This window comes from Schistocerca gregaria, chromosome 11 (genome assembly GCF_023897955.1).
Source record: "Schistocerca gregaria isolate iqSchGreg1 chromosome 11, iqSchGreg1.2, whole genome shotgun sequence".
In the NCBI taxonomy this organism is placed as follows: domain Eukaryota; kingdom Metazoa; phylum Arthropoda; class Insecta; order Orthoptera; family Acrididae; genus Schistocerca; species Schistocerca gregaria.
This window is the reverse complement of record NC_064930.1, coordinates 112115971-112142872: the sequence shown is the minus strand read 5'-3', so window position 1 is coordinate 112142872 and position 26902 is coordinate 112115971. Positions and strand designations below refer to the sequence as shown.

Sequence of the window (26902 nt, the reverse complement as noted above, 5' to 3'; positions counted from 1 at the left end):
CAAGATATACGTAAGAGGGAGCAAGATACTGCTTGACTCCTCAGTGAAGGTATGTTCTCGAAACTTTAACAAAAGCCCGTACCGAGCTACTGAGCATCTCTCCTGCAGAGTCTTCCACTGGAGTTTATCTATCATCTCCGTAACGCTTTCGCGATTACTGAATGATCCTGTAACGAAGCGCGCTGCTCTCCGTTGGATCTTCTCTCTCTTCTATCAACTCCATCTGGTACGGATCCCACACTGCTGAGCAGTATTCAAACAGTGGGCCAACACGCGTACTGTAACCTACTTCCTTTGTTTTCGGACTGCATTTTACTTAGGATTCTTCCAATGAATCTCAGTCTGGCATCTGCTTTACCGACGATCAACTTTATATGATCACTCCATTTTAAATCACTGATAATGCCTACTCCCAGATAATTTATGGAATTAACTGCTTCCAGTTGCTGACCTATGTTGTACCTAATGATAAGGGATCTATCTTTCTATGTATTTGCAGCACATTACACTTGTCTACATTGAGATTCAATTGTCATTCCCTGCACCATGCGTCAATTCGCTGCAGATCCTCCTGCATTTCAGTACAATTTTCCACTGTTACAACCTCTCGATATACCACAGCATCATCCGCAAAAAGCCTCAGTGAACTTCCGATGTCATCCACAAGGTCATTTATGCATATTGTGAACAGCAACGGTCCTACGACACTCCCCTGTGGCACACCTGAAATCTCTCTTACTTCGGAAGACTTCTCTCCACTGAGAATGACATGCTGCGTTCTGTTATCTAGGAACTCTTCCAACCAATCACACCATTGGTCTGATAGTCCGTATGCTCTTACTTTGTTCATTAAACGACTGTGGGGAACTGTATCGACAGGGAAACACCACTTGTGCAATGTTTGTCTTTTGAAGAATTTTTTTAAAAAAAGATAAGATTATTATTTGTAATTTTTCACACACACACACACACACACACACACACACTGGTGCTCCGACCTGTTTTTCGGTGTTGCCGCCGCCACCAGACTGCAAATTTGAGCTGCAGCCTCTGCATTGTTCCGCAGCACTTTTATCCAGCCGTCAGAGGTCATCACCTCAGGGTGCCTCACTATGAAGTCCACGGTGGCACTTCTGAGCTCCAGACACGAGTGCAGCACGGCGAGGAGCGAGGTGGCGGCAGCGTTGTCCACACTCAGTCCCTGCACCAGCTGCTCCTCGCACCTCTTTTTGAGCAACGGCAGGTCATACTTATCGGCAGCACCTAACAGTTCCGCTGCCATTCTTCCCAGTTTCGGAACTGTGTCAGTGTACATGAAACACAGCAACTGCCACAACACATCTTCCCGCACGTCTGTTATCTCAATTTGGCGGCTGTTGGCTTCTTTCATGTCATTCCGCAACATGGCGGCGAAGACGGGGCTCCTCACTGCTAATACGAGCCTGTGTGCCGGCAGCTGCGAGGCACCGACCACCAGAGTCACGTCCGCACCCTCGCGAGAGTTTAGCAGTGCGCGCATATCACTCGCAAAACTGCCATCCTTAGAGTTTCTCGCTGCCATTGCAGTAGCTCCTGAAACATGTACGACGTAGTTTCAATTTTTAAAGGTTACTAAACAGTAGATCATTCTCTCTTAATACATCTGATTTGTCCTAATTTCACCACCCATCATTTGTCCTTGTTTAGCAAAATTGTTGTTTGTCAGTTAGCCACAGCTACTCGCCTTTCTGTCCTCTTACTTCTTAAACAGTGAAATGACTAAATTATTCCAGCACTGTACAGGTCCCGACTTCACTGTTGCATCACTTGTATAAAGTAGCTGAAACAATTCTCCTTCAGAGCCACGATCAGAACTGCTTCTGGACGTGTCATGATTCATTCCAAGAAAAAGCTTTATCTCGAATATTGTGCATAACAATGCATAATGAAACACTGTTTACTGTTTTAGAAAAAGAAAGTACAGCAATAGTTATTTTTGGTGTGATGACAATAGGACTGTTTGGTGCAAGACAGTGTAACCAATAGGTCCATACTAAATTTGATAAGATGGATGTAGTTCAAATGTCTAAAAAGTTAAGCACCTTCACTCTCACCCTAACCCAAAACTGATGTACGACAGTACCTAAAACGCTTAAAATAGGGAATCAAGTTAATGAAGCAGTGACTGGGGGTGGGGGTGGGGAGAAAGGGGAGACCGAGAGAGAGAGAGAGAGAGAGAGAGAGAGAGAGAGAGAGAGAGAGAGAGAGAGAGAGAGATATGCATGTGGCTGGATCATCACTGCACTAAAAGAGGACGAGTCCACCACTTGGTGACACTAAACTCTCCAGTCTATGGGCTCAGTCCGTGATCCAGATGACCCACATTGTAGATGTTTTAACAAATCTCTGATAATTAACCAAGTTGTGGTGTTGTGCTACTGCAGTATTTCCAGTTTTCCATTCGTCATCTTCACCTGAGGATGATAAGTAGGAAACTCATCAAAACATTGCAGCAACGTGGTACCGCAACTTGGCTGATAACCTAAGAATATTTTGTCAATGCCGTTCGTTGAGAAAGTCTACACTCCAATTTTACATCATCCTCTCCATTCCAGTCATTGTCATCCAATACAGAGCACAGGTCCCCAGTCAAGTTTAATGCTATCATCTTATAAGGATATGAAATACCGTATTAAAATGTGGCACGAGGTGCTTTGTATGCAACCACCACAGCCTACAGGGGCTGGGGCAAGGGCGAGAGGTGGAATCAAACCATTCAAATATAAAGCCACGCATTTATACACAATGTACCAATCAGAGACAGTTCAAGGTGATTGTGTCGTCGAGTGACTGGTGTGAGGTACATCACTGAGTTGGTTTCCTCGAGTACAGCTTGTCGTCTATCACTGCCAGCCACTCCTGCCCGACTCGACAGCGAGATGCGAGCCCACAGGGTACCGGCACACTATGGCTTTCCTGTAAGCTTTTCAGCTGTGATACTTGCTCACCCATTCTCCCCATATTCGCACTTATCTTCATACTATGCAGTGTGATACACACTGCTTCTGCTGTAAAACACCAAGATGGGTCTACGTTCTAAGCTGTTTTCTCTGCCAGGTTCGTAACTTTTGGCGCTTGTTGTGCACTGAGGAAATTAGATCAAATAAGAAATTTCTTTCCTTGAAACTGTCTCATGTGCTCCAGTACTGCTTAACACTTAATACTCTGTACCTGCTAAGAAGTGTCCAAGCCTGAAGACACTTCAGTGAAGACTATTTATCAGCCCTGGGGATGATCTTGTTTTGTACTTAACATACACAAAAAGGTTTCCATATATGAAAAGGATTTTGAAACAGACTCAGTCGATTAGCAGTCAATATGGCTCTAAATTCCTGCCACAAACACAAAGTCAGTTCTAAAACAATTCTGGGCCTTGCAAGACTGCCAAGTCAAGTTTCTGCTCTAATTTTTTAGTATAATATCAATATCTACCACATACATTTTCAAAAGAAACCCCTTTGCACACAGTTTGTATCTTCCAGGAAGGAAAATAAGAAATGTTTTATTAAATCATCTCTCTCTACATGTATAGACTTTAGTCCCCTGCCCACTTGTTTTTGTATGCCTGGTCTGGCCCGAGGACTACTGTACAGAATTTGACACGGTCTTTGAATTTACAGGATTAATATGTTGCCAGTTTCGATATCAATAACACACAATAATCATTGCGATTCTTATGTATGTACATAATTAAGTTTGCATAGAACCCTCAGTATATGAATCCTACTTGCACATGACCAATTTTTAGTTTCTAGGTGTGAGGCCATATTTCTGCCCAAAATCAAAGAAACATGTAAGTTGTACTTATTTACATGTGCAAAAATTCAGACAACCACACCACTTCCTAACTTCAGAGTGATTTATGTCCATTCTGCAGTAACATTCACGTCACTATTGCATTATGTAATGGTGTGAGAAATCAATTTGGGCACTGTTTTCTCATTCTATTACAAAAATTTCACAATTTTCAAATTTTAACGATTTAAGTTCTTTCACTGCTTGAAAGAGCTTACAGTTAAGATTCTCTCTCTCTCCCCCACCCACCCACCCACCCTCTCTCCCTCTCTCTCACCCCCTCTCTCTCTATTAAGCACACTAGACAAAATTTAGTCACCTTCATGAGACATCACACCAGTAATGTGCAACACCAACTATAGCCTTGATAATGGTCCCAATTACATCCCATATAGCTATTGAAATGCAGTGGTTTCGATTGCTGTATTTTGCTCAAAAGGGAATATTCTCGGATGTAAACAGTCAACCTTGATGAAACTTGGAGGTATGGACAGGGCTCGAAATAATGCAACACACATTTGATAATTAAAGATTTCACCTGGACTTAACTTTCAGTGCCAATTACGGCCAAACCAAGTTTCGGGTATCTGTTGATATGCTTTTGATCTCCTGATTTTTCCGAATCCAGTGACACTTGTTTTGATGAGCAAGAGTCACTCATTAAAAATTACTACATTTTCAATGACTAAATTTCTGTCTACAAGATGGTTCCTATGGTCATAAATCTGAAACTCCCAACTGTGTCAGCACAAATTAGTATTACATATGTCGATAAATGCAGCTCAAGAGCAATAATGTACAAACAAAATATAATAATAAACTTGTCAGCCAGTGAAAGACAGACATTCTTAGCTATAGAATTTACAAACTATTATACACTACCGGCCATTAAAATTGCTACACCACGAAGATGACATGCCACAGAGACGAAATTTAACCAACAGAAAGAAGATGCTGTGACATGCAAATGATTGGCTTTTCAGAGCATTCACACAAGGTTGGCACCAGTGGCGACACCTACAACGTGCTGACATGAGGAAAGTTTCCTACCGATTTCTCATACACGAACAGCAGTTGACCGATGCCTGATGAAATGTTGTGATGCCTCGTGTAAGGAGGAGAAATGCGTACCATCACGTTTCCGACTTTGATAAAGTTCAGATTGTAGCCTATCGCAATTGTGGTTTATCGTATCGCAACATTGCTGCTCGTGTTGGTCGAGATCCAATGACTATTAGCAGAATATGGAATCGGTGGGTTCAAGAGGGTAATACAGAATGCTTTGCTGGATCCCAATAGCCTCGTATCACTAGTAGTCAAGATGACAGGCATCTTATCTGCATGGATCTAACGGATCGTGCAGCCACGTCTCGGTCCCCGAGTCAACAGATGGGGGACGTTTGCAAGACAACAACCATAAGCATGAACAGTTCAACAGTGTTTGCAGCTCTGAGACCGTGGCTGCGGTTACCCTTGATGCTGCATCACAGAAAGGAGTGCCTATGATGGTGTACTCAACGATGAACCTGGGTGTACGTATGGCAAAAATGTCATTTTTTCGGATGAATCCAGGTTCTGATTACAGCATCATCATGGTCGCATCCGTGTTCGGCGACATTGTGGTGAATGCACATTGGAAGCATATATTCATCATCGCCATACTGGCATATCGCACGGTGTGATAGTACGGGGTGCCATTGTTTACACGTCCCTGTCACCTCTTGTTTACATTGACGGCACTTTGAACAGTGGACATTACACTTCAGATGTGTTGCGACCCGTGGCTCTACCCTTCATTTGATCCCTGCAAAATCCTACATTTCAGCAGTATAATGAACGACCGCATGTTGCAGGTCCTGTACGGGCCTTTCTGGATACAGAAAATATTCTACTGCTGGCCTAGCCACCACAGTCTCCATATCTCTCACCAACTGAAAACGCCTGGTCAATGGTGGTGACCGAGCAACTGGCTTGTCACAGTACGCCAGTCACTACTCTTGATTAACTGTGGTATCGTGTTGAAGCTGCATGGGCAGCTGTTCCTGTACACGCCATCCAAGCTCTGTTTGACTCAATGCCCAGGCGTATCGAGGCCGTTATTACGGCCAGAGGTGGTTGTTCTGGGTACTGATTTCTCAGGATCTGTGCACCCAAATTGCATGAAATTGTAATCACATGTCAGTTCTAGTGTAATATATTTGTCCAATGAATACCCTTTTATCATCTGCATTTCTTCTTGGTGTAGCAATTTTAATGGCCAGTAGTGTAAATTAATGAAGTTGAACAATATCCTAAAGCTAGTCTTTATAAGGCTAAAGCACACACTTTTCAGTGGCTGCACCAGTTCCGATTTTGCCTTTGCTTTTGTTCAATTCAGCCAGTGCAAAAAGTTATATTTGTCTAACGAGGACTGAATGGGTATAAATAGTCATTAAAATGTATAATTTCGGTTTAGTTGAGGACTGTTGGCGGTTATATTAATGTTGTGAGCTGTATTTACAAAATAGTGTGTGAAGCAACCTTTGATCACTTCATCTGTACTGTGTGCTATTTTACTTTATGATGAGATGAGAACTATTGAGCTCTGCATGTGTCAGCACTAACTACCTGTTTGTAAATATTAGATACTGTAAGAGATCTGGTCATCACCGGTAAAGGTCTTAAGCACGCAATTAAAAATTGGTGAACTTCCAATTTTGAACTGATAAAGAAGCATCTGGCTGCTCATTTTAAGAATAAATCCTACAACAGCATTCTCAAGTGGTGATCCAGCAAAACTGCACAGCTACCCTATACGTATACAACCACTGGTAAATTTAAATACTTGACATGCAAAAGTCTGCCTGTAATGAAGAGAACTGTCAGTTCTGCTTGCCAGTAGTTCAAGCAATGGCAGAAATCTGGAGCAATGGTCACCTTGGTTAGTGAAATTAAGAGTAAGGGCACCCTCTTCACTTTTGACAGTTTCAGAGTATACACAGCCTACATATGTTGTGGACCAAAACATTTATTACAGTTTTATCATTGCTAAACTTAGTATTTATAAACAGTGATTTTTTCCCTTGCTGTATGAATGGAGCTAAGACTCAAGTGACATTTTACAGTCTTTAATAATATTCATTATATTGCTAACATATGATTAAAAAATGAAGGTGCAGAGCATCAGAGTGCTTACATTATTGGAATAAAATAATCATTGCTCCTGCAGGCAAGGTGATTGTCAAAGTTTTAATTAAAACATCAAAAAGATAGTCACATAATTAATTTTTGTTTTTTCCTTAGGCACATGTCTGCAATCCTGGGACACAGAAAAATCATTTTTTCTGCATTTGAAGAGGAACAATGCTGAAACAATAAATGCTACAAGTTTACAGCAACAATGCAGCCGCATTGCGCTTTTTATGGCAACCACAAGAGAAGTGGAGGCCATTATGTTTGAAGATCGGTGTATCACAATCAAGGTTATAGTAAAAAAGTGAAATCATTTTCAACGTCTTGCGTTCCACATTTTGAATATTTTTAAGGCCATCCTGCCTGATGGGTTGCGCAACTGCTCACACTCAACCAAAAATCCCTCTATACAGGACAACCAGTCAGTCTGAGCATATTCAGGACTTTATGCAAATTTTATCTCACTCTGTTTTCCATTGAGACTTAAGTTCCCTCCCAGGATAATGCCACAAGCAAAACTAGCCCGTCATTGACATTACAAGCAGTTCCGTCAAGTAAAAACTGCTAACATGGGATGCCTTTAGCACTCCGCTGAGCAAATTAACATACGCACAAGAGATCAGAAACTGGAGCAAGTACGAGTCTAATGATGTGGGTTGCACCCTGTACAAACCCAGGCGTCACTGTTACATCAGTGTTATATTGGCTTTCTTCATTCCCACTGTAGTTCCACCAGTATGACAAGATAGTGAACTGTGCTACTGCTGTCACTTCCTGTCTGGCAAGTCATTCAGTCTTTCTGAAGCATTTGGAAAAAGAGACAAATTGTGACTTAGTATGGAAGTCAAGAGCACAGTGTTGCTGTTTTAAATTGATGGATGATGGAGATGGAGATGATGGAGATGATGATGATGGAGATGATGATGATGATGATGATGGTATGGCACTGTTGGCCAGAAGGCCCCATGCGGGGACGTTTGGCCGCAGTATTGCAAGTCCTTTTTAGTTGACGCCACTTTGGCGACTTGCGAGTCAATAATGATGAAACGATGATGAAGAACACACAACACCCAGTCATCACGAGGCAGAGAAAATCTCTGACCCCACCGGGAATCGAACCCGGGACCCCGTGCACGGGAAGTGAGAACGCTACCGCAAGACCACGAGCACTGATTAGCCAAAATGACCAACTGTTTGGATCAGATGGCCTTTAACAAAGCTGTGCTTTGTGAGACTGGAGGATACGAGACGAAAAATTAAGTGCTGCAGGGTCTACAATTGCAAATGTGTACCATTACAGGCAGAGTGATATATGGAATACGTTCCACACTACAGTACACACGTCAGACAAGAAACACACAAATTTTCTACAATGTAAACAAAGCAGTTGTATTCTCCACCTCTACCATCTAAAAACAATGTGCTGTGTCAAACAAAAACGAAATTCAAAGCAATGACACTTACACCCCTTTGACCAAAACGCACACTATTTCTCTGTTCTTTCAGTCATAGAAACTTGCAGTTATGGCCTAACAACGAACTGTGCAGCTTAGCATACATTTTGGGTAACATTTTCAAAGATTGTTGTAAATTTATTAAAATAATTAATCACCAATTAGAGAATGCACTTCATTCTCATGTCATTATTTTAGTACTGTCATCACAGACACTGTCACTTCATAGGTGGGTATACTTTGACGTAATTCTTAGACATTCTTGGAATAGATGTTAAATATTACAGACGCAAGTTTCAACTGACGACTCGCTATTGCAACACTGGAGGAGGACTAGAAAACAGCAAATTATCCACAAATAAGAAGCACTGTACAGGACTCCTCACCCTGGACATGAAACTGTTTATGGCTTTCGCAAAGAGGGTAACACTTAAAACACTACTCTAAGGGACACCATTCTCCTGCTCAAAACGATCAGATAGCATGTCACCAAATCAGGTCTTAAAAAACAACAGACAGGAAAGACCATAGGAAAATGGAGAGGTGGCCACGAAAGCCTCACTGATGCAGTTGTTGCGAGAATACTCTGTTTCCAAGTAGTATATGCTGATACAGTGATGTTTACATAGGAAAGCATGCTGAACAGCCACCTCTAACAGGGTCAGGTTGTTGACACTGCACTGAAATCACCAGAATCCATACGGAGAGTGGCTAAGGAGTTGCCTCGTCTACAATAACCAGATCAGACAATGGTTAACCATTCAGTCCAGGATCTTTTCTACACAGATGATAAGCCTGTAACTGCTGTTACACATGCAGTCCTTTCCTCATTTGAGGAGAGGTACTAAAATTGCCTTCCTCGACAAGCTCGGAAAGATACCTGTCTGCCGTATAAGATTGAATCATTCGAGGAGGATTTCCTCCAACGCTGCTGGCAAATGTTGAAGCCTGCAGTGCCGGATTTGATTGAGACCAGTTGAAGTGTCATGAGTCTCAGACAGTGCCAATTCCAACTCCCGCTTGGAGAATGGAGAAATGTAGAACTCAGCACAGTTGGATCTGAAGTCCAACTTGCCCCTCTCAGCAGTCACACAGTAACGACCAAACATTGGGTCCTGGCTTGCATTGGCAGTAGTTGTTGCAAAATGCTAGGCCCCAGTGTCTGAACAATGTCTCTGGGTGTTGTTTGAAAACAGTCCTGTTTCGCCACTGCTGCTATTGGTAAACGACTGTGTTCACTGGAAATCTGCCGAATGGCTTGCCATATTTTAACAGAGCAAGTGGAATGGTTGATAAGAGTCCAGGAATGCTTGCAATGCTGTTTACTGCTCTCCATAATTACGTGTCAAGCCTTGGCCTTCACGACTAAATGCCCTGAGGTTTTCCTCCGTTTGCCAGCATTTAACTGTTTAAGAGCTGCACACCTGTCCCAAATTGTTGCACGACACTCATCTGTCCACCAAGGTACAGGTCACCTCATAAGGAGACTCGAGAACTTTGTAATGGCTAGGTAAGCGGCACAACGGATCACTCTTGCGATGTGGACCACCCATTCCCAAATGCTGTTACAGCGTTCAAGCACAGCCAGATGGCCGAACGGCGCCCAGTTAGCCTTGCTCATCATCCACTGCGTTTACTTCTATTCAACTAATTCTCAGTCCAGTACATGGGTCCAAAGTGGAAAGTGGTCACTGGAATGAAGGCCATCCGTTGCTTCCCACAGCAATGAGATTGCAAGGGCGGGAGAGCAGAAAGAGTGGTCGATGATTGAGGATGACCCAGTAGTAGCTGACAAATGAGTGGGACTGCTCGCGTCGAGGACGAACAGCTCCCGAGACGTCACGAGGTTCTCCAATACTCGACCCCGGGGCAAGTATAGCTTGTGTCCCATTATACATTATGGGCACTGAAATCAGCCAGAAGGATAAATGGACGGGGGAGTTGTTCAGTAAGGCCTGCAAGACTCAGAGAGTGTTGCATCCAGCAGAGATAGAGGGAGCAAATAGTGACGATCTGAAACACATGAACTGCAACAGCTGCTGCTTGTAGGTCAGTAACCAAGGAATGAGCAGAGAAGTGGTGTCAGAAGCAGCAGAGCCAAAAAGTTGAACGGCATCAATAGTAGCCATCAATTTACCACCTATGATTCCCTGTAGTACAAGTTTCTCCATTTGTTTTTTTTTTCTTAGATGGGGGGATTTGGAGGAGCTACCAAAGCAGCAGTGGAGGCAGTGCCTTATTTTTTAGCGGGCTCTGCCTTTGAAGATACTGGAAGGTTCACAGTGGCAGCAACTGTCAGTTTATCTGATGGCTCCGAAACACCCGCACTGCAAACACAGGTACTAGTGCTGATACTAGCTGTGTTGAATGACAGGTGAGGTATGAGTGGCGGCAACTTGAAATTAGCGGAGATTGAGGCCTGGTGGATAACGAGAAGAGAGGATATATTGAAGGGCAAGTTCCCATCTCCGGAGTTCAGATTGGTTGGTGTTGGTGGGAAGTATCCAGATAACCCGGACGGTGTAACACTATGCCAAGATGTGCTGGCCGTGCACCAAGGCATGTTTATCCACAGGGTGATCCTCATTACCAACAAACACTGTCTGCCTGTGTCCATTCATGCGAATGGACAGTTTGTTGCTGGTCATTCCCACATAGAAAGCGTCACAGTGTAGGCAGGTCAGTTGGTAAATCACGTGGGTGCTTTCACACATGGCTCTGCCTTTCATCGTGTACACCTTCCGGGTTACAGGACTGGAGTTTAAGTGGTGGTGGGAGGGTGCATAGGGCAGGTTTTACACCGGGGGCGGTTACAAGGGTAGGAGCCAGACGGTAGGGAAGGTGGTTTGGGGACTTCATAGGGATGAACCAAGAGGTTATGAAGGTTAGGTGGACGGCGGAAAGACACTCTTGGTGGAGTGGGGAGGATTTCATGAAGGATGGATCTCATTTCGGGGCAGGATTTTAGGAAGTCGTATCCCTGCTGGAGAGCCACATTCAGAGTCGGATCCAGTCCCGGGAAGTATCCTGTCACAAGTGGGGCACTTTTGGGGTCTTCTGTGAGAGGTTCTGGATTTGAGGGGATGAGGAAGTGGCTCTGGTGTTCTGCTTCTGTACCAGATCGGGAGGTTAGTTGCGGGATGCGAAAGCTGTTTTCAGGTTGTTGGTGTAATGGTCCAGGGATTCAGGACTGGAGCAGATTCGTTTGCCACGAAGGCCTAGGCTGTAGGGAAGGGACCATTTGATATGGAATGGGTGGCAGCTGTCATAATGGCTGTTCCCTTTAATTGTTGGTATGTCTGGCCTTCAAAAGTGAAGAAGTTGTGGGTCAGGATGAAGCTGGCTAAGGTGATGAGGAAAGAGGTTTTAGGTAGGGTGGCAGGTGATCGGCGTGAAAGGAAGTGCTCCATTGCAGCGAGGCCCTGGACGTGTGGGATATTTGTGTATAGGGAAGTGGCATCAATCGTTACAAGGATGGTTTCCGGGGGTAACAGACTGGGTAAGGGTTCCAGGCGTTCGAAAATGTGGTTGGTGTCTGATGAAGGATGGGAGACTGCATGTAATGGGTTGAAGGTGTTGATCTACGTAGGCAGAGATACGTTCTGTGGGGGCTTGGTAACTAGCTCCAATGGGGCGGTCGGGATGTTTGGGTTTGTGAATTTTGGAAGTTGGTAGAAGGTAGGAGTGTGAGGTGTTGGCGGGGTCAGGAGTTTGATGGAGTCAGGTGAAAGATTTTGTAGGGGGCCTAAGGTTCTGAGGATTCCTTGAAGCTCCACCTGGACATCAGGAATGGGATTACCTTGGCAAACTCTGTATGTAGAGTTGTCTGAAAGCTGACGCAATCCCTCAGCCACATACTCCCGACGATCAAGTACCACGGTCGTAGAACCCTTGTCAGCCGGAAGAATGATGATGGATCGGTCAGCTTTCAGATCACGGATAGCCTGGGCTTCGGCTGTGGTGATGTTGGGAGTAGGATTAAGGTTTTTCAAGAAAGATTGAGAGGCAAGGCTGGAAGTGAGAAATTCCTGGAAGGTTTGGAGAGGGCGATTTTGAGGAAGAGGAGGTGGGTCCCACTGTGATGGAGGACGGAACTGTTCCAGGCAGGGTTCAATTTGGATAGTGTCTTGGGGAGTTGGATCATTAGGAGTGGAATCAGGATTATTTTTCTTCGTGGCAAAGTGATATTTCCAGCAGAGACTGCAAGTGTACGACAGTAAATCTTTAACAAGGGCAGTTTGGTTGAACCTGGGAGTGGGGCTGAAGGTGAGGCCTTTGGATAGGACAGAGGTTTCGGATTGGGAGAGGGGTTTGGAGGAAAGGTTAACTACTGAATTGGGGTGTTGTGGTTCCAGATTGTGTTGACTAGAATTTTGAGGTGTTGGGGGAGTGGAGCTGGAAGTGGGAGATTGAGTAGATGGGAGAGACTGGGTCTGTGTGCAATGAGAGGATGTTGAGGTTTGTTGGAAAGGTTGTGGAGGGTGAGCGAGTTGCCTTTCCCGAGGTGGGAAACCAGGAGATTGGATAGGAGTTGACGGGTGTGTTCATTGGCCTAGTCGATGTATAGGTGAAGGATTAGGCGGGTGAGGGCTATGGATTGTGCAGTTTGGAACTGGTATAAGGACTGATGGAAAGAAGGATTGCAGCCAGAGATGGGAACTTTAAGTGTGAGGCCTTTGGGGGTAACGCCAAATGTCAGACAAGCCTGAGTAAATAAAATATGGGAGCATAATCTGGCTAGGGTGAAGGCATGTTTGAGGAGGGAATGTAAATAAAATTTAATGGGGTCGTTTTAGGGATGTTGTGAGGTTGACATGGTATTAGGAGGTGGAAAGGGTAACATGAGGTTAAAGTGAGAGATAAAGGTGTGAAAAAAGTCAAAAAAGTGCTTTTTCGACTAATATATATATAAAGACACGGGAAAAATATACTAAAAACAAAGATTCCAAGACTTACCAAGCGGGAAAGCGTCGGTAGATAGGCACAATGAATAAAACACACAAACACACACAGAATTTGAGCTTTCGCAACCAGCGGCTGCTTCGTCAGGAAAGATGGAAGGAAAAGGAAAGATGAAAGGATGTGGGTTTTAAGGGAGAGGGTAAGGAGGTACACACACACGTACACACACGTACACACACACACACACACACACACACACACACACACACACACACACACACACACACACACACACACACACACACAGAAACAAAATTTACAATACTACAGTGACAACAGCTTGTTTTTCTGCTTTACGAGTTCTATTCACCCAATTGTGTTTGTCCCTAAAAATCTGCAGAGTAGTACCTTTATAAAGCAGGTTTTGATCATTTATACATTGCCTGAGCATAGTCAGACTTGGTGGGAATTTCATTCTAGAATTACTCCCATTTTGGTAATGTTTTACAATGTTCTAGAGACCCCTGACGTGGCAGCTGTAGTACTGATGTCTTAACAGGTTTTTTTTTTTTTTTTTTTATGGCATTAATGTTTGATATATTGAGAGTTTGATTCAACAGAACTCACTCTCACTCTCTCTCTCTCTCTCTCTCTCTCTCTCTCTCTCTCTCTCTCTCTCTTTTTTTTTTTTTTTTTTTTGCAGAGCTGAATGCATGTAGTTGATCACATGCCTAAAGCGGTCAGAATACCGAAAATCTAAGCTGTAGTGGACCATGTGTCCATTCCTGATGTGTCCGAGTTAACGATAATTAAAAGATTAGAAAAGCTTAATACGTCAGTGAGTTTCCTGTTTATTACATTACCTGAATTTGCATCTATATTAAAGTCACTAAATATAGTAATGCCACTAGGATCAGTTTGACCAATTACATTGCTAAGTCTAGCCATAAAGCACATTAGATCAGCATTTGGTGGGCAATACAACTCAATCACTTTATACACTACTGGCCATTAAATTTGCTACACCAAGAAGAAATGCAGATGATAAACGGGTATTCATTGGACAAATATATTATACTAGAACTGACATGTGATTACATTATCACACAATTTGGGTGCATAGATCCTGAGGAATCAGTACCCAGAACAACCACCTCTGGGGGGTAATAAAGGCCTCGATACGCCTGGGCTTGGAGTCGCAGAGCTTGGATGGCGTGTACAGGAACAGCTGCCCATGCAGCTTCAACACGATACCACAGTTCATCAAGAGTAGTGACTGGCGTATTGTGACGAGCCAGTTGCTCGGCCACCATTGACCAGACGTTTTTAATTGGTGAGAAATCTGGCGGAAGTGCTGGCCAGGGCAGCAGTCTAACATTTTGTGTATCCAGAAAGGCCCATACAGGACCTGCTCCTGTCATGCATTATCCTGCTGAAATGTAGGTTTTCGCAGGGATCGAATGAAGGGTAGAACCACGGATCGTAACGCATCTGAAATGTAACGTCCACTGTTCAAAGTGCCGTCAATGCGAACAAGAGGTGACCGAGACGTGTAACCAATGGCACCGCATACCATCACACCAGGTGATACGCCAGTATGGCGATGACGAATACACGCTTCCAATGAGCGTTCACCGCGGTGTCGCCAAACACGGATGCGACCATCACGATGCTGTAAACAGAACCTGGATTCATCCGAAAAAAAATGACGTTTTGCCATTTGTGCACCCAGGTTCGCAGTTGAGTATGACATCGCAGGCGCTCTATCTGTGATGCATTGTCAAGGGTAATCGCAGCCACAGTGTCAGAGCTGGTATTCCGTGCTGCTGCAAACACTCTCTAACTGTTTGTGCTGATGGTTGTTGTCTTGCAAACGTCCCCATCTGTTGACTCAGGGGCCGAGACGTGGCTGCACGATCCATTACAGCTCTGCGGATAAGATGCCTGTCATCTCGACTGCTAGTGATACGAGGCTGTTGGGATCCAGCACGGTGTTCCGTATTACCCTCCTGAACCAACCGATTCCATATTCCACTAACAGTCATTGTATCTCGACCAACACGAGCAGCAATGTCGTGATACGATGAACTGCAATCGCGATAGGCTACAATCTGACCTTTATCAAAGTCGGAAACATGATGGTACGCATTTCTCCTCCTCACACAAGGCATCACAACAATGTTTCACCAGGCAACGCCAGTCAACTGCTGTTTGTGTATGAGAAATCAGTTGGAAACTTTGCTCATGTCAGCACGTTGTAGGTGTCGCCACCAGCGCCAACCTTGTGTGAATCCTCTGAAAAGCTAATATTTGCATATCACAGCATCTTCTTCCTGTCAGTTAAATGTCGTGTCTGTAGCACGTCATCTTCGTGGTGTAGCAATTTTAATGGCCAGTAGTGTACTTCAAAGTTTCACAAATTGAGCACGTCTCTGAACATGTCTTCAGCCTGGAATCTCATGACTGGAGTACAATTATCTTCAGTGATAAGTCCCACTTAGAAGTGTCAATCTAACACACCAATTGGAAAGAATTTGGCATGATGTCCCTTGGGTACATCCACCAACTATCAATCAATGCCAAGCCGAATAACTGCTTGCACAGCGGCCACAGGTGGACCAACACATTATTGGCAAGCTCGATTTGTGAAGCTCTTTCTCTTGAATAAATCATCCAATTTTTTCTGAAACCTTATTCATTTGTTTGTCTGTACACATACATCACATCTACCAATGTCCATCCCATTCGGGTAATTCCTCAGTGGTGCGTCTTTTTTTTAATCAATTTGTTTGCGAAACATGGAACATTTAAATCTACCACCTTTAAGCCGTAATCTCTTAATTTACCATTTTTCATGACTCATGCGTAAGTTACATTTTTAAAACACCTATTACATTAACAGGGGCTTTAGGATAGTGCTGCAATGACAGGTTACTTATTTCACAACCTGACTTTTCAACAAAATATAAGACTCAGACATATACAAACTACATACCTGCAACTAGTATGTTGACTATTTATCCAGGCACAGAGCAAAATATTTTTTTTCCTTCATATATTAACAAGTTGCTTACCAGGAGCCAAGGAAATCTTAGGCCAAACTCAGAACAGCAAGGTCCCAAAAGGAAAGCCACAAACAAAGCAAATGTATTTTTATTGGTACAAATAATCAGCAACCATTTTCACAAAAGAAATTTTAGCCCTTTACTGGTTTCAGGCCTTTTTCATTATTAGGGAGCATCAAAAATAATTAAGTGTATACAGCATATTACTATAGTCACGTGGATTATAGAGCCTGTACAAATACAGTATAACGAAACCAAACAAGCTCCAGTTCTGGCATGACGTCTTCAGTTGTTTAATTTCCTTGCATTGTATTGTTATACTACTGTTTGATATTTATATTTTATTTATACAGTTATTATGGCCCACATGACTAAAGTAATATGCTGCACACACCAACTTCTCCTCCTCCCCCCCCCCCCCCCCCCGCCACAATAATGTGATTATATAATCTGAAGAACCAGTACAAGAATAAAATTTCTTTTGTGTAACTGGCTGCAGATTATTTCAACAATCAGAGATAATAGTGAAAGAGGAGAGTCCTAAATTCTACTTCTGACCGAATATGTACTAAAAGGGCATAACATTTTAAATCATACTTTAATTACAGTGTAACAGTTAGATCATGCTGAAGGAATAATAAAGGTGGGAGAGTTGCTATATTAATCTATAACAAGATAAGAGGAAACTATGTATACAGTATTGATTTATGAAGAAAAATACAATATTTAAAATTTAGTAGGAGTAAAAGGGCAGAAAATAAATTTTAGTTGCTGCTCACACTGTACACATATTAAACATCTACACCCGGCCAAATGAATATGTATTGGGTCATTCCATGCCAAATCACTCAGGTCATGTCACCCACTATCTCAGTTTCACGAAACTTTGTATATTTGCTGATACTTATACATACTTCTGGGAATTCTTTTTTGCACTCAGACAAACTTTTTCGTATTGAATTTCCATTATACTGATGTTTTGATAGTTTGGTTCCATGAGAATATCCATGCAAAGTGGTACTTACGTACATGAATACACATCACTCAGGGGTATACAAAGCCTATGATTTGGATTGGTGTTTTTTTTTTTTTTTTCTTCCCCAGAGCTTAAGAGAGGCATATAGTTAACAAGAACATGTTTATTTAAGCCATAAAGTTACAAAGAAAATTACAAATATGTATGTCACTTTCAAGTTTCTGGAAAAATTACAAGGATGTTGAAAAGCACTTCTATCACATTTCTCCAACCTGCTCAGAATCTGGTTTTGGTCTTAATTACTTCCAATGTTGTAGGCTCTCTGTTGTTTTCAGTCCTCAACTGTTTTGATGCAGCTATCCATGTTACCCAATCCTGTGCAAGCCTCATCTCTGAATAACTACAGCAACCTACATGCTTCTGAATCTGTCTTCCTCTACAGCTTTTACCCTCCACGCTGCCCTCTAATACTAAATTTGAGATCCCTTGCCACCTCACAAGGTGTCTTACCAACCGATACCTTCTTCTAGTCAAGTTGTGCCACAATTTTCCCTTCTCCCCAATTCTATTCAGTACCTCGTCATTAGTTACATGATCTACCCATCTAATCTTCAGCATTCTTCTGTAGCACCACATTTCGAAAGCTATTCTCTTCTTGTCTTAACTATTTACCATCCCATGTATCACTTCCATACATGGCTACACTCCATACAAATGCTTTCAGAAAATACTTAGGTGTCAGGCTTTCTAATAAAATAAAAATATTAATGGGTTTTCTACGAATGGATACACAAACTTAACATCAAAACAACTTTTTACTGAAATGAACCAACAGTCATTCCTAGTAACCTCATCTGTGCATAATGCTCAATGCCTCAGATTTTTTACTTGTTACTTTTGTCATAGCAATATCCAGTGTAAAATTTCTTCCATATATTTCATATGGTTTTTGAAGGAAAATGTTGTAAAATTTCCAAGAAGCTTACACTGTGTCTAAAGTTCCTGATTTGCATTTTATTACTCTAGAAAGGGGGAAGGGGGAGAACAGAAGTTAGACAATTATCAATTAATCACCATTATACTTTTCCAACTACCAGAAGAAGAATGTATCTTTATGGGAAAAAATATTTAATGATTTCGCTCAACTTACAGGTAGATGCCGTGTTTCTTGACTTCCGCAAGGCGTTTGACACAGTTCCCCACAGTCGTTTAATGAACAAAGTAAGAGCATACGGACTATCAGATCAATTGTGTGATTGGATTGAGGAGTTCCTAGGTAACAGAACGCAGCACGTCATTCTCAATGGAGAGAAGTCTTCCGAAGTAAGAGTGATTTCAGGTGTGCCGCAGGGGAGTGTCATAGGACCGTTGCTATTCACAATATACATAAATGACCTGGTGGATGACATCGGAAGTTCACTGAGGCTTTTTGCAGATGATGCTGTGGTGTATCGAAAGGTTGCAACAATGGAAAATTGTACTGAAATGCAGGAGGATCTGCAGCGAATTGACGCATGGTGCACGGAATGGCAATTGAATCTCAATGTAGCGAAGTGTAATGTGATGCGAATACATAGAAAGATAGGTCCCTTATCATTTAGCTACAAAATAGCAGGTCAGCAACTGGAAGCAGTTAATTCCATAAATTATCTGGGAGTACGCATTAGGAGTGATTTAAAATGGAATGATCATATGAAGTTGATCGTCGGTAAAGCAGATGCCAGACTGAGATTCATTGGAAGAATCCTAAGGAAATGCAATCCGACAACAAAGGAAGTAGGTTACAGTACGCTTGTTCGCCCAATGCTTGAATACTGCTCAGCAGTGTGGGATCCGCACCAGGTAGGGTTGATAGAAGAGATAGAGAAGATCCAACGGAGAGCAGCGCGCTTCGTTACAGGATCATTTAGTAATTGCGAAAGCGTTACGGAGATGATAGATAAACTCCAGTGGAAGACTCTGCAGGAGAGACGCTCAGTAGCTCGGTACGGGCTTTTGTTAAAGTTTCGAGAACATACCTTCACCGAAGAGTCAAGCAGTATATTGCTCCCTCCTACGTATATCTCGCGAAGAGACCATGAGGATAAAATCAGAGAGATTAGAGCCCACACAGAAGCATATCGACAATCCTTCTTTCCACGTACAATACGAGACTGGAATAGAAGGGAGAACCGATAGAGGTACTCAGGGTACCCTCCGCCACACACCGTCAGGTGGCTTGCGGAGTACGGATGTAGATGTAGATGTAGAACTTCTGCTGATATAGAAAATCAACTTAAATTATTACGACCCAAACAATTTCTTAAATATTCAAAATATTTCTAGACAGAGCTGTTATCAGGCAAGTTTTTCTTGTAATTTAAACTCAAATATGATGTGATTAAAACCAAAGTAATGTAGTTCAGAAGGTCTTTCAAAACACGTTATGTAGATTGCTAAGGTTTACAACTTGTTAAAATTAAAGTACAGAGCCAAATATTATAATTTTAATTGAAATATTTTCATTACCAATATTAACTTTATCTACAGATATTAAAACAGCATATTTAAATGACAAGTATTCTACACAGATCATCATCATGCCAAAAGGCAGGTTTTCACATGGTAGTTCTCCAGGCTGTCCGGTCTTCTGCCATCCTCTTCAGGTCTACATAACTTCCTCTTCTCTTTATGTCGTCTATCACTTTGTATCTTCTTCAGACAAATGTTTAAATTTAAGACGTGTGTGTTCAGCAGTGAAGAGCCTTGGACTTAACCAGTGATAGCATCTCTGGTCTGAATCCTCTGGAAAATATGTTGGGTAACTTCACATTATTTTCACTGAAGTCATACATTCTACCTAATGTGCTCGATTCAGGTACACCAACAGTTTTTACCAAAGGCACAAAATATGTTGTCTTTCTCAGGCCAAAAGACTGACACTGACCATCCAGATGGGTGGAGAGATAGCAGTTCAGCATCTCTTCCTTCATGACTTACATTCTTGAAGAAAGTAATGTATTGCCTGTCGTCATATACAGCTGCCACAAAAGAGTTTTGTTGAGGATGGGTACATGTCCACTGCGGTGCATTTTGAATGAGAAAACCAAAGAAAGCTTTTCAGAACAAGTTAATTTTCTAATTCCTAACTAATCACAGGAAAGTGGTTTGTAATTGCAAAAATTCCCAATACAAAGTATCGTGCACTGACAAAAATTTCTCCGAGTTTCTTCTGTAAAAAACCATTTGTCAATATTAACCCTGCAGGAACTGTGAACACCAGATGCAGATGTTATTTGAACATCATCCAGTTGAAGACTAGTTTTTCAAAATGTGTGTTTTACAGTTCCTCTATCCATCACACAGATTTATCACGACCAGTAGGAGGAGGGGGGGGGGGGGGGGGGGAGGAGGAATTTTCAGTGTCATTCGAAAAGTCCTTTTTGTGTTCAAGTTTTAAAGGTTTTTTTCTATTTCTTACATTGAGCAGCACATCCATTAGTGAAACACAGTTTCTTGACTCATGGGTAGTGTTCAACCAACCACTTAACTGCTCCTTTTGGAACAGCATTTACAAAGCGTACATTGTGACCCGTGGCATCACTTATAAAGCAATGGTTTCCTATTATCAATGTATTTTCCTCATTTATCACATAAACAGAAACGGGATGTCCAGTGGTAATCCTGGATTTCATCCCAAATTACGAAACAGTAGTTTTTCAGAAAAGCCTTTTAACAGAATTGGCACTGAGCACTATGGGACGTAACATCCGAGGTCATCAGTTCCCTATAACTTAGAACTACTTAAACATAACTGACCTAAAGACACCACACACATCCATGCCTGAGGCAGGATTCGAACCTGCGACCTAGCGGTCGCGCAGTTCTAGACTGAAGTGCCTAGAACCACTCTGTCACACTGGTCGGCCTTAACAGAACTGCTTTTTTTCTGTGGTTAGATTTTCTTTAATTTTCTAATACATACATATAAATAAATATGGTTGAAGTGCCTGTAGTTTTGTTACCAACAAAGCAGTGCATTCCATCAACAGTTGCAGATTGCCCTCCCAATCCAGTTTGATAGTCTGCATCAATCCACTGCCTGTACTTATCAGCAGCATCTTTCTAAGAATTTTTCTTGGATAACAGACACACACTGAATGAGTGCCTACAGCACTAACTAAAATACATGACTTTGGCATTAGTGAACAAAATTTAGACAAACCACTGTTAATGTTTACGATGTACAAAAAGGTAGATTGGTACTTACCATAAAGATTACATGCTAAGTTGCAGACATGCACAATTAAATATACTTAATTTTAAGGGAGAACACCCTAAATCATCTAAAGTTTGCTTTGAGTTTTTAGCATTCGCTCATGAAATTTCACCTCTGGGTCACTGACACTTTCATTTCTATCACGGATTTCAGTTTTATGTTCACACATGACATGTTGTACGAAGTATTTTGGCCGATTTGGCATCGATTCTCCCAGCACTCAATGATTTAGACATAGCCAAACTTATTGACCTGAAGGATTTTTTAAGTGTCTGCCCACATACTTTGAAAGGATTACTAGTTCTTCAACGGCTTTTAAAAACCTTCAATTGTGATGTTCACTTATGTTCTTCCTTGAAGATGTGGAAAATTTATATTGAACCATACCACTACCAAATCTCCCAGGTCTTCATTCAGCTCAAAATTTTTTGAAGATTTTTTTACTGAGGTGTAGGTTGCCAAATGGCATGGTGTGGGTAATTTCCAACACTACATGAATTCATATTTTCCATTTTAAGTAATTGAGCACTACTTCAGTTACAAACACTCTGCATTACAGAAAGAATGATAAATGCCACTACCATAAACAAATACTATCCATTTCACAGTAATACAAAAAGCAACTGAAGCCAAATGGACTGACTGTTGCATGTCAGTGATGTTCAACAACATATGACAGTGACTGCTGCAGTGTCTTCATTTATGTACTGATTTCAAGCAACCTACTGTAAATACATAGAATACTATATCTGTGAGTTTGTGGTTAGCTGTACAGCTATAAATGCAATATATTTTATGCTCTCAAAAATAACTAAAATAATAAAATGAAATTTTTCATACTTGAGAGTAATTTGTCTGCCTAGAAAAACATATTTAAACATAATGAGATTTTCACTCTGCAGCGGAGTGTGCACTGATATAAAACTTCCTGGCAGATTGAAACTGTGTGCCCGACCGAGACTCGAACTCGGGACCTTTGCCTTTCGCGGGCAAGTGCTCTACCATCTGAGCTACCGAAGCACGACTCACGCCCGGTACTCACAGCTTTACTTCTGCCAGTATCCGTCTCCTACCTTCCAAACTTTACAGAAGCTCTCCTGCGAACCTTGCAGAACTAGCACTCCTGAAAGATAGGATATTGCGGAGACATGGCTTAGCCACAGCCTGGGGGATGTTTCCAGAATGAGGTTCGCAGGAGAGCTTGTGTAAAGTTTGGAAGGTAGGAGACGGATACTGGCAGAAGTAAAGCTGTGAGTACCGGGCGTGAGTCGTGCTTCGGTGGCTCAGATGGTAGAGCACTTGCCCGCGAAAGGCAAAGGTCCCGAGTTCGAGTCTCGGTCGGGCACACAGTTTTAATCTGCCAGGAAGTTTCATATTTAAACATGCTTATTTGAAATTCCTGCATCCAAGACAGTGGGTGTCAGACCAGGCTGAACATATATGCAGCGACTTTTCATCATAGTAAAAGTTTTTTTTAATATTTATTTCCAATTCATTTGTGTGGTCATTCACAAAAAAAAAATGAATTAATATTTTTATTTTACTAGAAAGCTTACTACCTTAAGAATTTAAGACCACAACTAGGTTCTCAGCAAGCTGGAAAAAATTAACTCTTTTTAAACGTCCTTGTAATTTTCCCAGAAATTGGAAAGTGACAAATTAACATTTTTGAATTTTCTTTGTAACTTTACTGTTTAGATAAATGCATTCTTATTAAATATATGTGTCTCAATTTCTGAAAAAGTTAAGAGTATTTTTGTAGATAAGTACCACTTTCCATGGATATTCTTGCAGAGTCAAATTAACAGAAAATCACTACACTGACTACTTAGCATAAAAAATAACATTTCATTCCGAGACCGAAAAGAATTTCCAGAAGTACTTATGGTATAGGTATAAGCAAATATACAGTTCCATGAAAATCTGAGCTGGAGGGTTACAAATTCCAGAAATACTAGGTTATTTGACAAGGACTGAACCTATTCATTTTCACTGAAAGTATTGCAAAAATTCTGCATATCATTATAAACAAAAGCTACAGACATACTCCCAGATCATCTAAACAAATACATTGCAAGCTCTCGAAGACAGTAGGAAACTTTCATAATACAATGAAAATAGATGACTTAAATAACAACAAAATTAATCAAGTAGAACTGCACACTCCTGGATACAATTTCACAACATATTCACAAATATATAAGATTTTCATTGCAAAAGTGAAATTATAGGGGCAATTGTGCGTGACCATGGCACAATAAAAACAAACCAGAATTATTTCAACACTGATACAAAAGGAAAGTCATGAAACTAATACTAAACATTTTATACCACCAAGTTCACAGGAATATGAAAAAAAAAATCAGTTTTTGTTCAGCAAGAAACAAATTATGGATACAATAACACACGGACATCATTACTCAGCCAATGGAAACGCAATGGTGTTTTATCCAGTGACACGACATCCTACAGTTAATAAACCTAAAACAACCAAATCATATGAAATTGAAAAAATACCACTTATGGAAATTAAATTTTGCATGATGGAATTCAAGAAATTTACACAACTTATCAAGATACCATTCTTGGGAGAAATGTTTCCAAATTGCTTGAAAATCAATACATTAAAAAAAGGAAACAAATCAAAAAATTACAGACCCATAGCTCCTCTACAAGTTACATCTGAACGAGTTATGCACATAAATTAGTTGCATTTCGATTTAAATATGGGGCGACCAACAAAACCAATTTGGCTTCAAGAAAGATTAATGCAATGTTGATGCAGGCACAGATCTCACTGAGAATCTCATGAAAACTCACGATTCTAAAAATAGATGTGTAATAGTACTTAAGGATCTAACTAAGGCTTTTGACTGTGTGGATTTCAAAACATCATTAGATACGTTGCGTATATGCTATACGGCTACAAGTGACTGCAGGAAATTGGATTCTATCATACCTGAAAAACAGCTGTCCGTATACAAAAATTACAAAAAATTTCGTGATCGACAATATAATATGAAGCAACTATTTTACACGTATCTGGCCCACGCGGATATAGAACCTTGTTCTTCATTTTATACATAAATCAAGAGTGACGTTCATAATCTTAGCCGCTTTTATTATCTCTTCACGGCGTCATTTTTGGTGTGGTTTGTTGTGCTACAGTGTCGGGAAATGTGATGTCAACGTATAAAAACTGAAGCGCTTTTTCACATTCGCATGGATACTGAAATAAATGAGGACCCCCAAAGTACCATCGCCACGCACGAAATGAATTCAAAACGAGCGCGCGCACACAAAAAGCGTACCTTTATAACGTGATTAACACCGCAGATTTGTCAGCACAGTTTCAGGAAATTAAATTTTCTGCAACTCAATCACAATTTAAACTGCAACGCGGAATGAATGCCATCGGATTATTTGTCGCGTTATTAGTACTGCGAAGTTTACGATACCAACTGTAGGCTGCAGCATGTTTCAAAGAATAGATGACGTTATGAGGAAACTTACGGTAGAATCTGCTGCGTATTGTGTTTACGTGCCCTTCACACGGGCACCAGTGGCGACCGACCGTTCGGTTGGGCACAAACTCCGAAGGGATGGAGAATTCTATGAACGTAGTAGTATCTGAACACCTGACAGCCAGAGATCACTCACAGTCCCACGTGCCGCACCTCACCTACAAACAAACAAATTTAGGCGCGTGTGCGCTGTCGTGCCAACCGCCCGACAAAAGTTTACCTTCAGTCATTGCGCGCGGAAACAAACGTTGTTCAAATATGGCTAACCGTTAACGTGACAAATGTTCTGGAGAAGTTGGAGGTCTGGAAATGATAATGGGACACGTGGTCCGGGTGTATCAAGAAACGAAGCAGTTGTTTCTTTTTTTAATGAATATTTAATGTGACACAAACAGACAGTAAAAAATGTATACGTTATGGATGTTAGTCCGTCGTCTGCGTGAATTCCGGTTTTTAGATTTTATTTTCAATACTAACGTCCGAAATAGACAGACAGATTAGATTTTTCCGATTTGTATCGGAAAAACTGAAATATAGGCGTTCTACAGATTTTTTATTCATAAAATATACTTGCTTCATTTTCAGAAGTGTTACAAATATTCAGCCAATCGACACGCTTTCTACTATGAAGAGCAAAGTATAAGACTTTTCTTAAAATTCTGACAGTTGATAAATGCTTCATTTCTTATGTATAATAATATTGCAGGAATCGTGAGAAAGAATGACTGTTAAAATGCCTCTGTGTGCAATCTAATTAGCCCAATCTTGTCTAAGCACTCCTCATGAGAGTGATATTCCTTAAATTCTTAAGGGAACAGTAGTTCCTAAAACAGCAAGTAGAGCTTAGCAGGATAGTTTCTTTATCTTCAGTGTGACATTCTCCCATGGGTCAAATAAAAACTGCAAACATCTGTGCTGTCTTTTTACATACCCAACACCCCTGTTAGTGCTTCACTTATGGGTCCCATGAACTTTAGCAGTTATCTAGGATGAGTTGTACAATGGTGTTGTAGGCATCTCCTTCATATACTTACTCCACTTTTCCACTGAATTGAAGTCTGCCACCTGCCGTATCAACAAATGAGCAAGTCTTACACGATGCATTTCTTATTTGAATAAAATTGTTACAGCAGCATATTTTAGTTATTCATCCTTTAACATAATGGTGTAGGATATTTCATCAAATGCACTACAAATATATGTTTATAAAATGTGTATGGAGTATGACTGGACCTGGCAAGAGTGGGGCAGGGAGTTGGAAGTCTGTCGTGGCATTTACAATGGACCATCTCAGAATTCAGGCTGAAGACATTGTAAAATCGTAGAAAACCCAGACCATGCCTTAAACCAAGTCCTTAGGAATACGAGTCAAGTTCTACAATCTTGTGCCACCTAGTCTGGTATTTACTTCATAAACAAACAAAAAATTTCCATAACATATCTAGGGTCTCCAATTACATCAATCCATATGCAAGACTTGTACAAGCTGACAGATTCCAATTGTCATTTACGTTCTAGTAACTGACATTTTTCCAGTTTGTGAAGTGCACAATGTTAAATTTGTGAATGATGCAAGTAGTCATTCTTTGCACCAGTTTAAAAAACTATCAAAATGTGCCTGAATATCTGTTGTTGCTGTTTCTCAGACAGTACACTGTTTTAGAAAAATGTATCACCTGCAAGAAATCTAAAGTTAAACTTTTCAAATTTTATGTGCT

The 26902-nt window shown here is 41.3% G+C and overlaps 1 protein-coding gene across 1 annotated transcript in view; it reads right to left on the bottom strand.

Annotated features, from left to right (window-relative positions):
• The window catches only part of LOC126295149 (speckle-type POZ protein-like), a 33023-nt gene extending 7728 nt beyond the window's left edge, over nucleotides 1-25295 (bottom strand). The window contains exons 1-2 of the mRNA XM_049987438.1: nucleotides 25174-25295; nucleotides 999-1572 (exon numbers count right to left, since the gene is read on the bottom strand). Coding sequence (XP_049843395.1) covers nucleotides 999-1561 — 563 coding nt within the window. The 5' untranslated portion in view covers nucleotides 1562-1572; nucleotides 25174-25295. The remainder of the gene's footprint in view (nucleotides 1-998; nucleotides 1573-25173) is intronic.
• Nucleotides 25296-26902: the final 1607 nt, after the last annotated feature.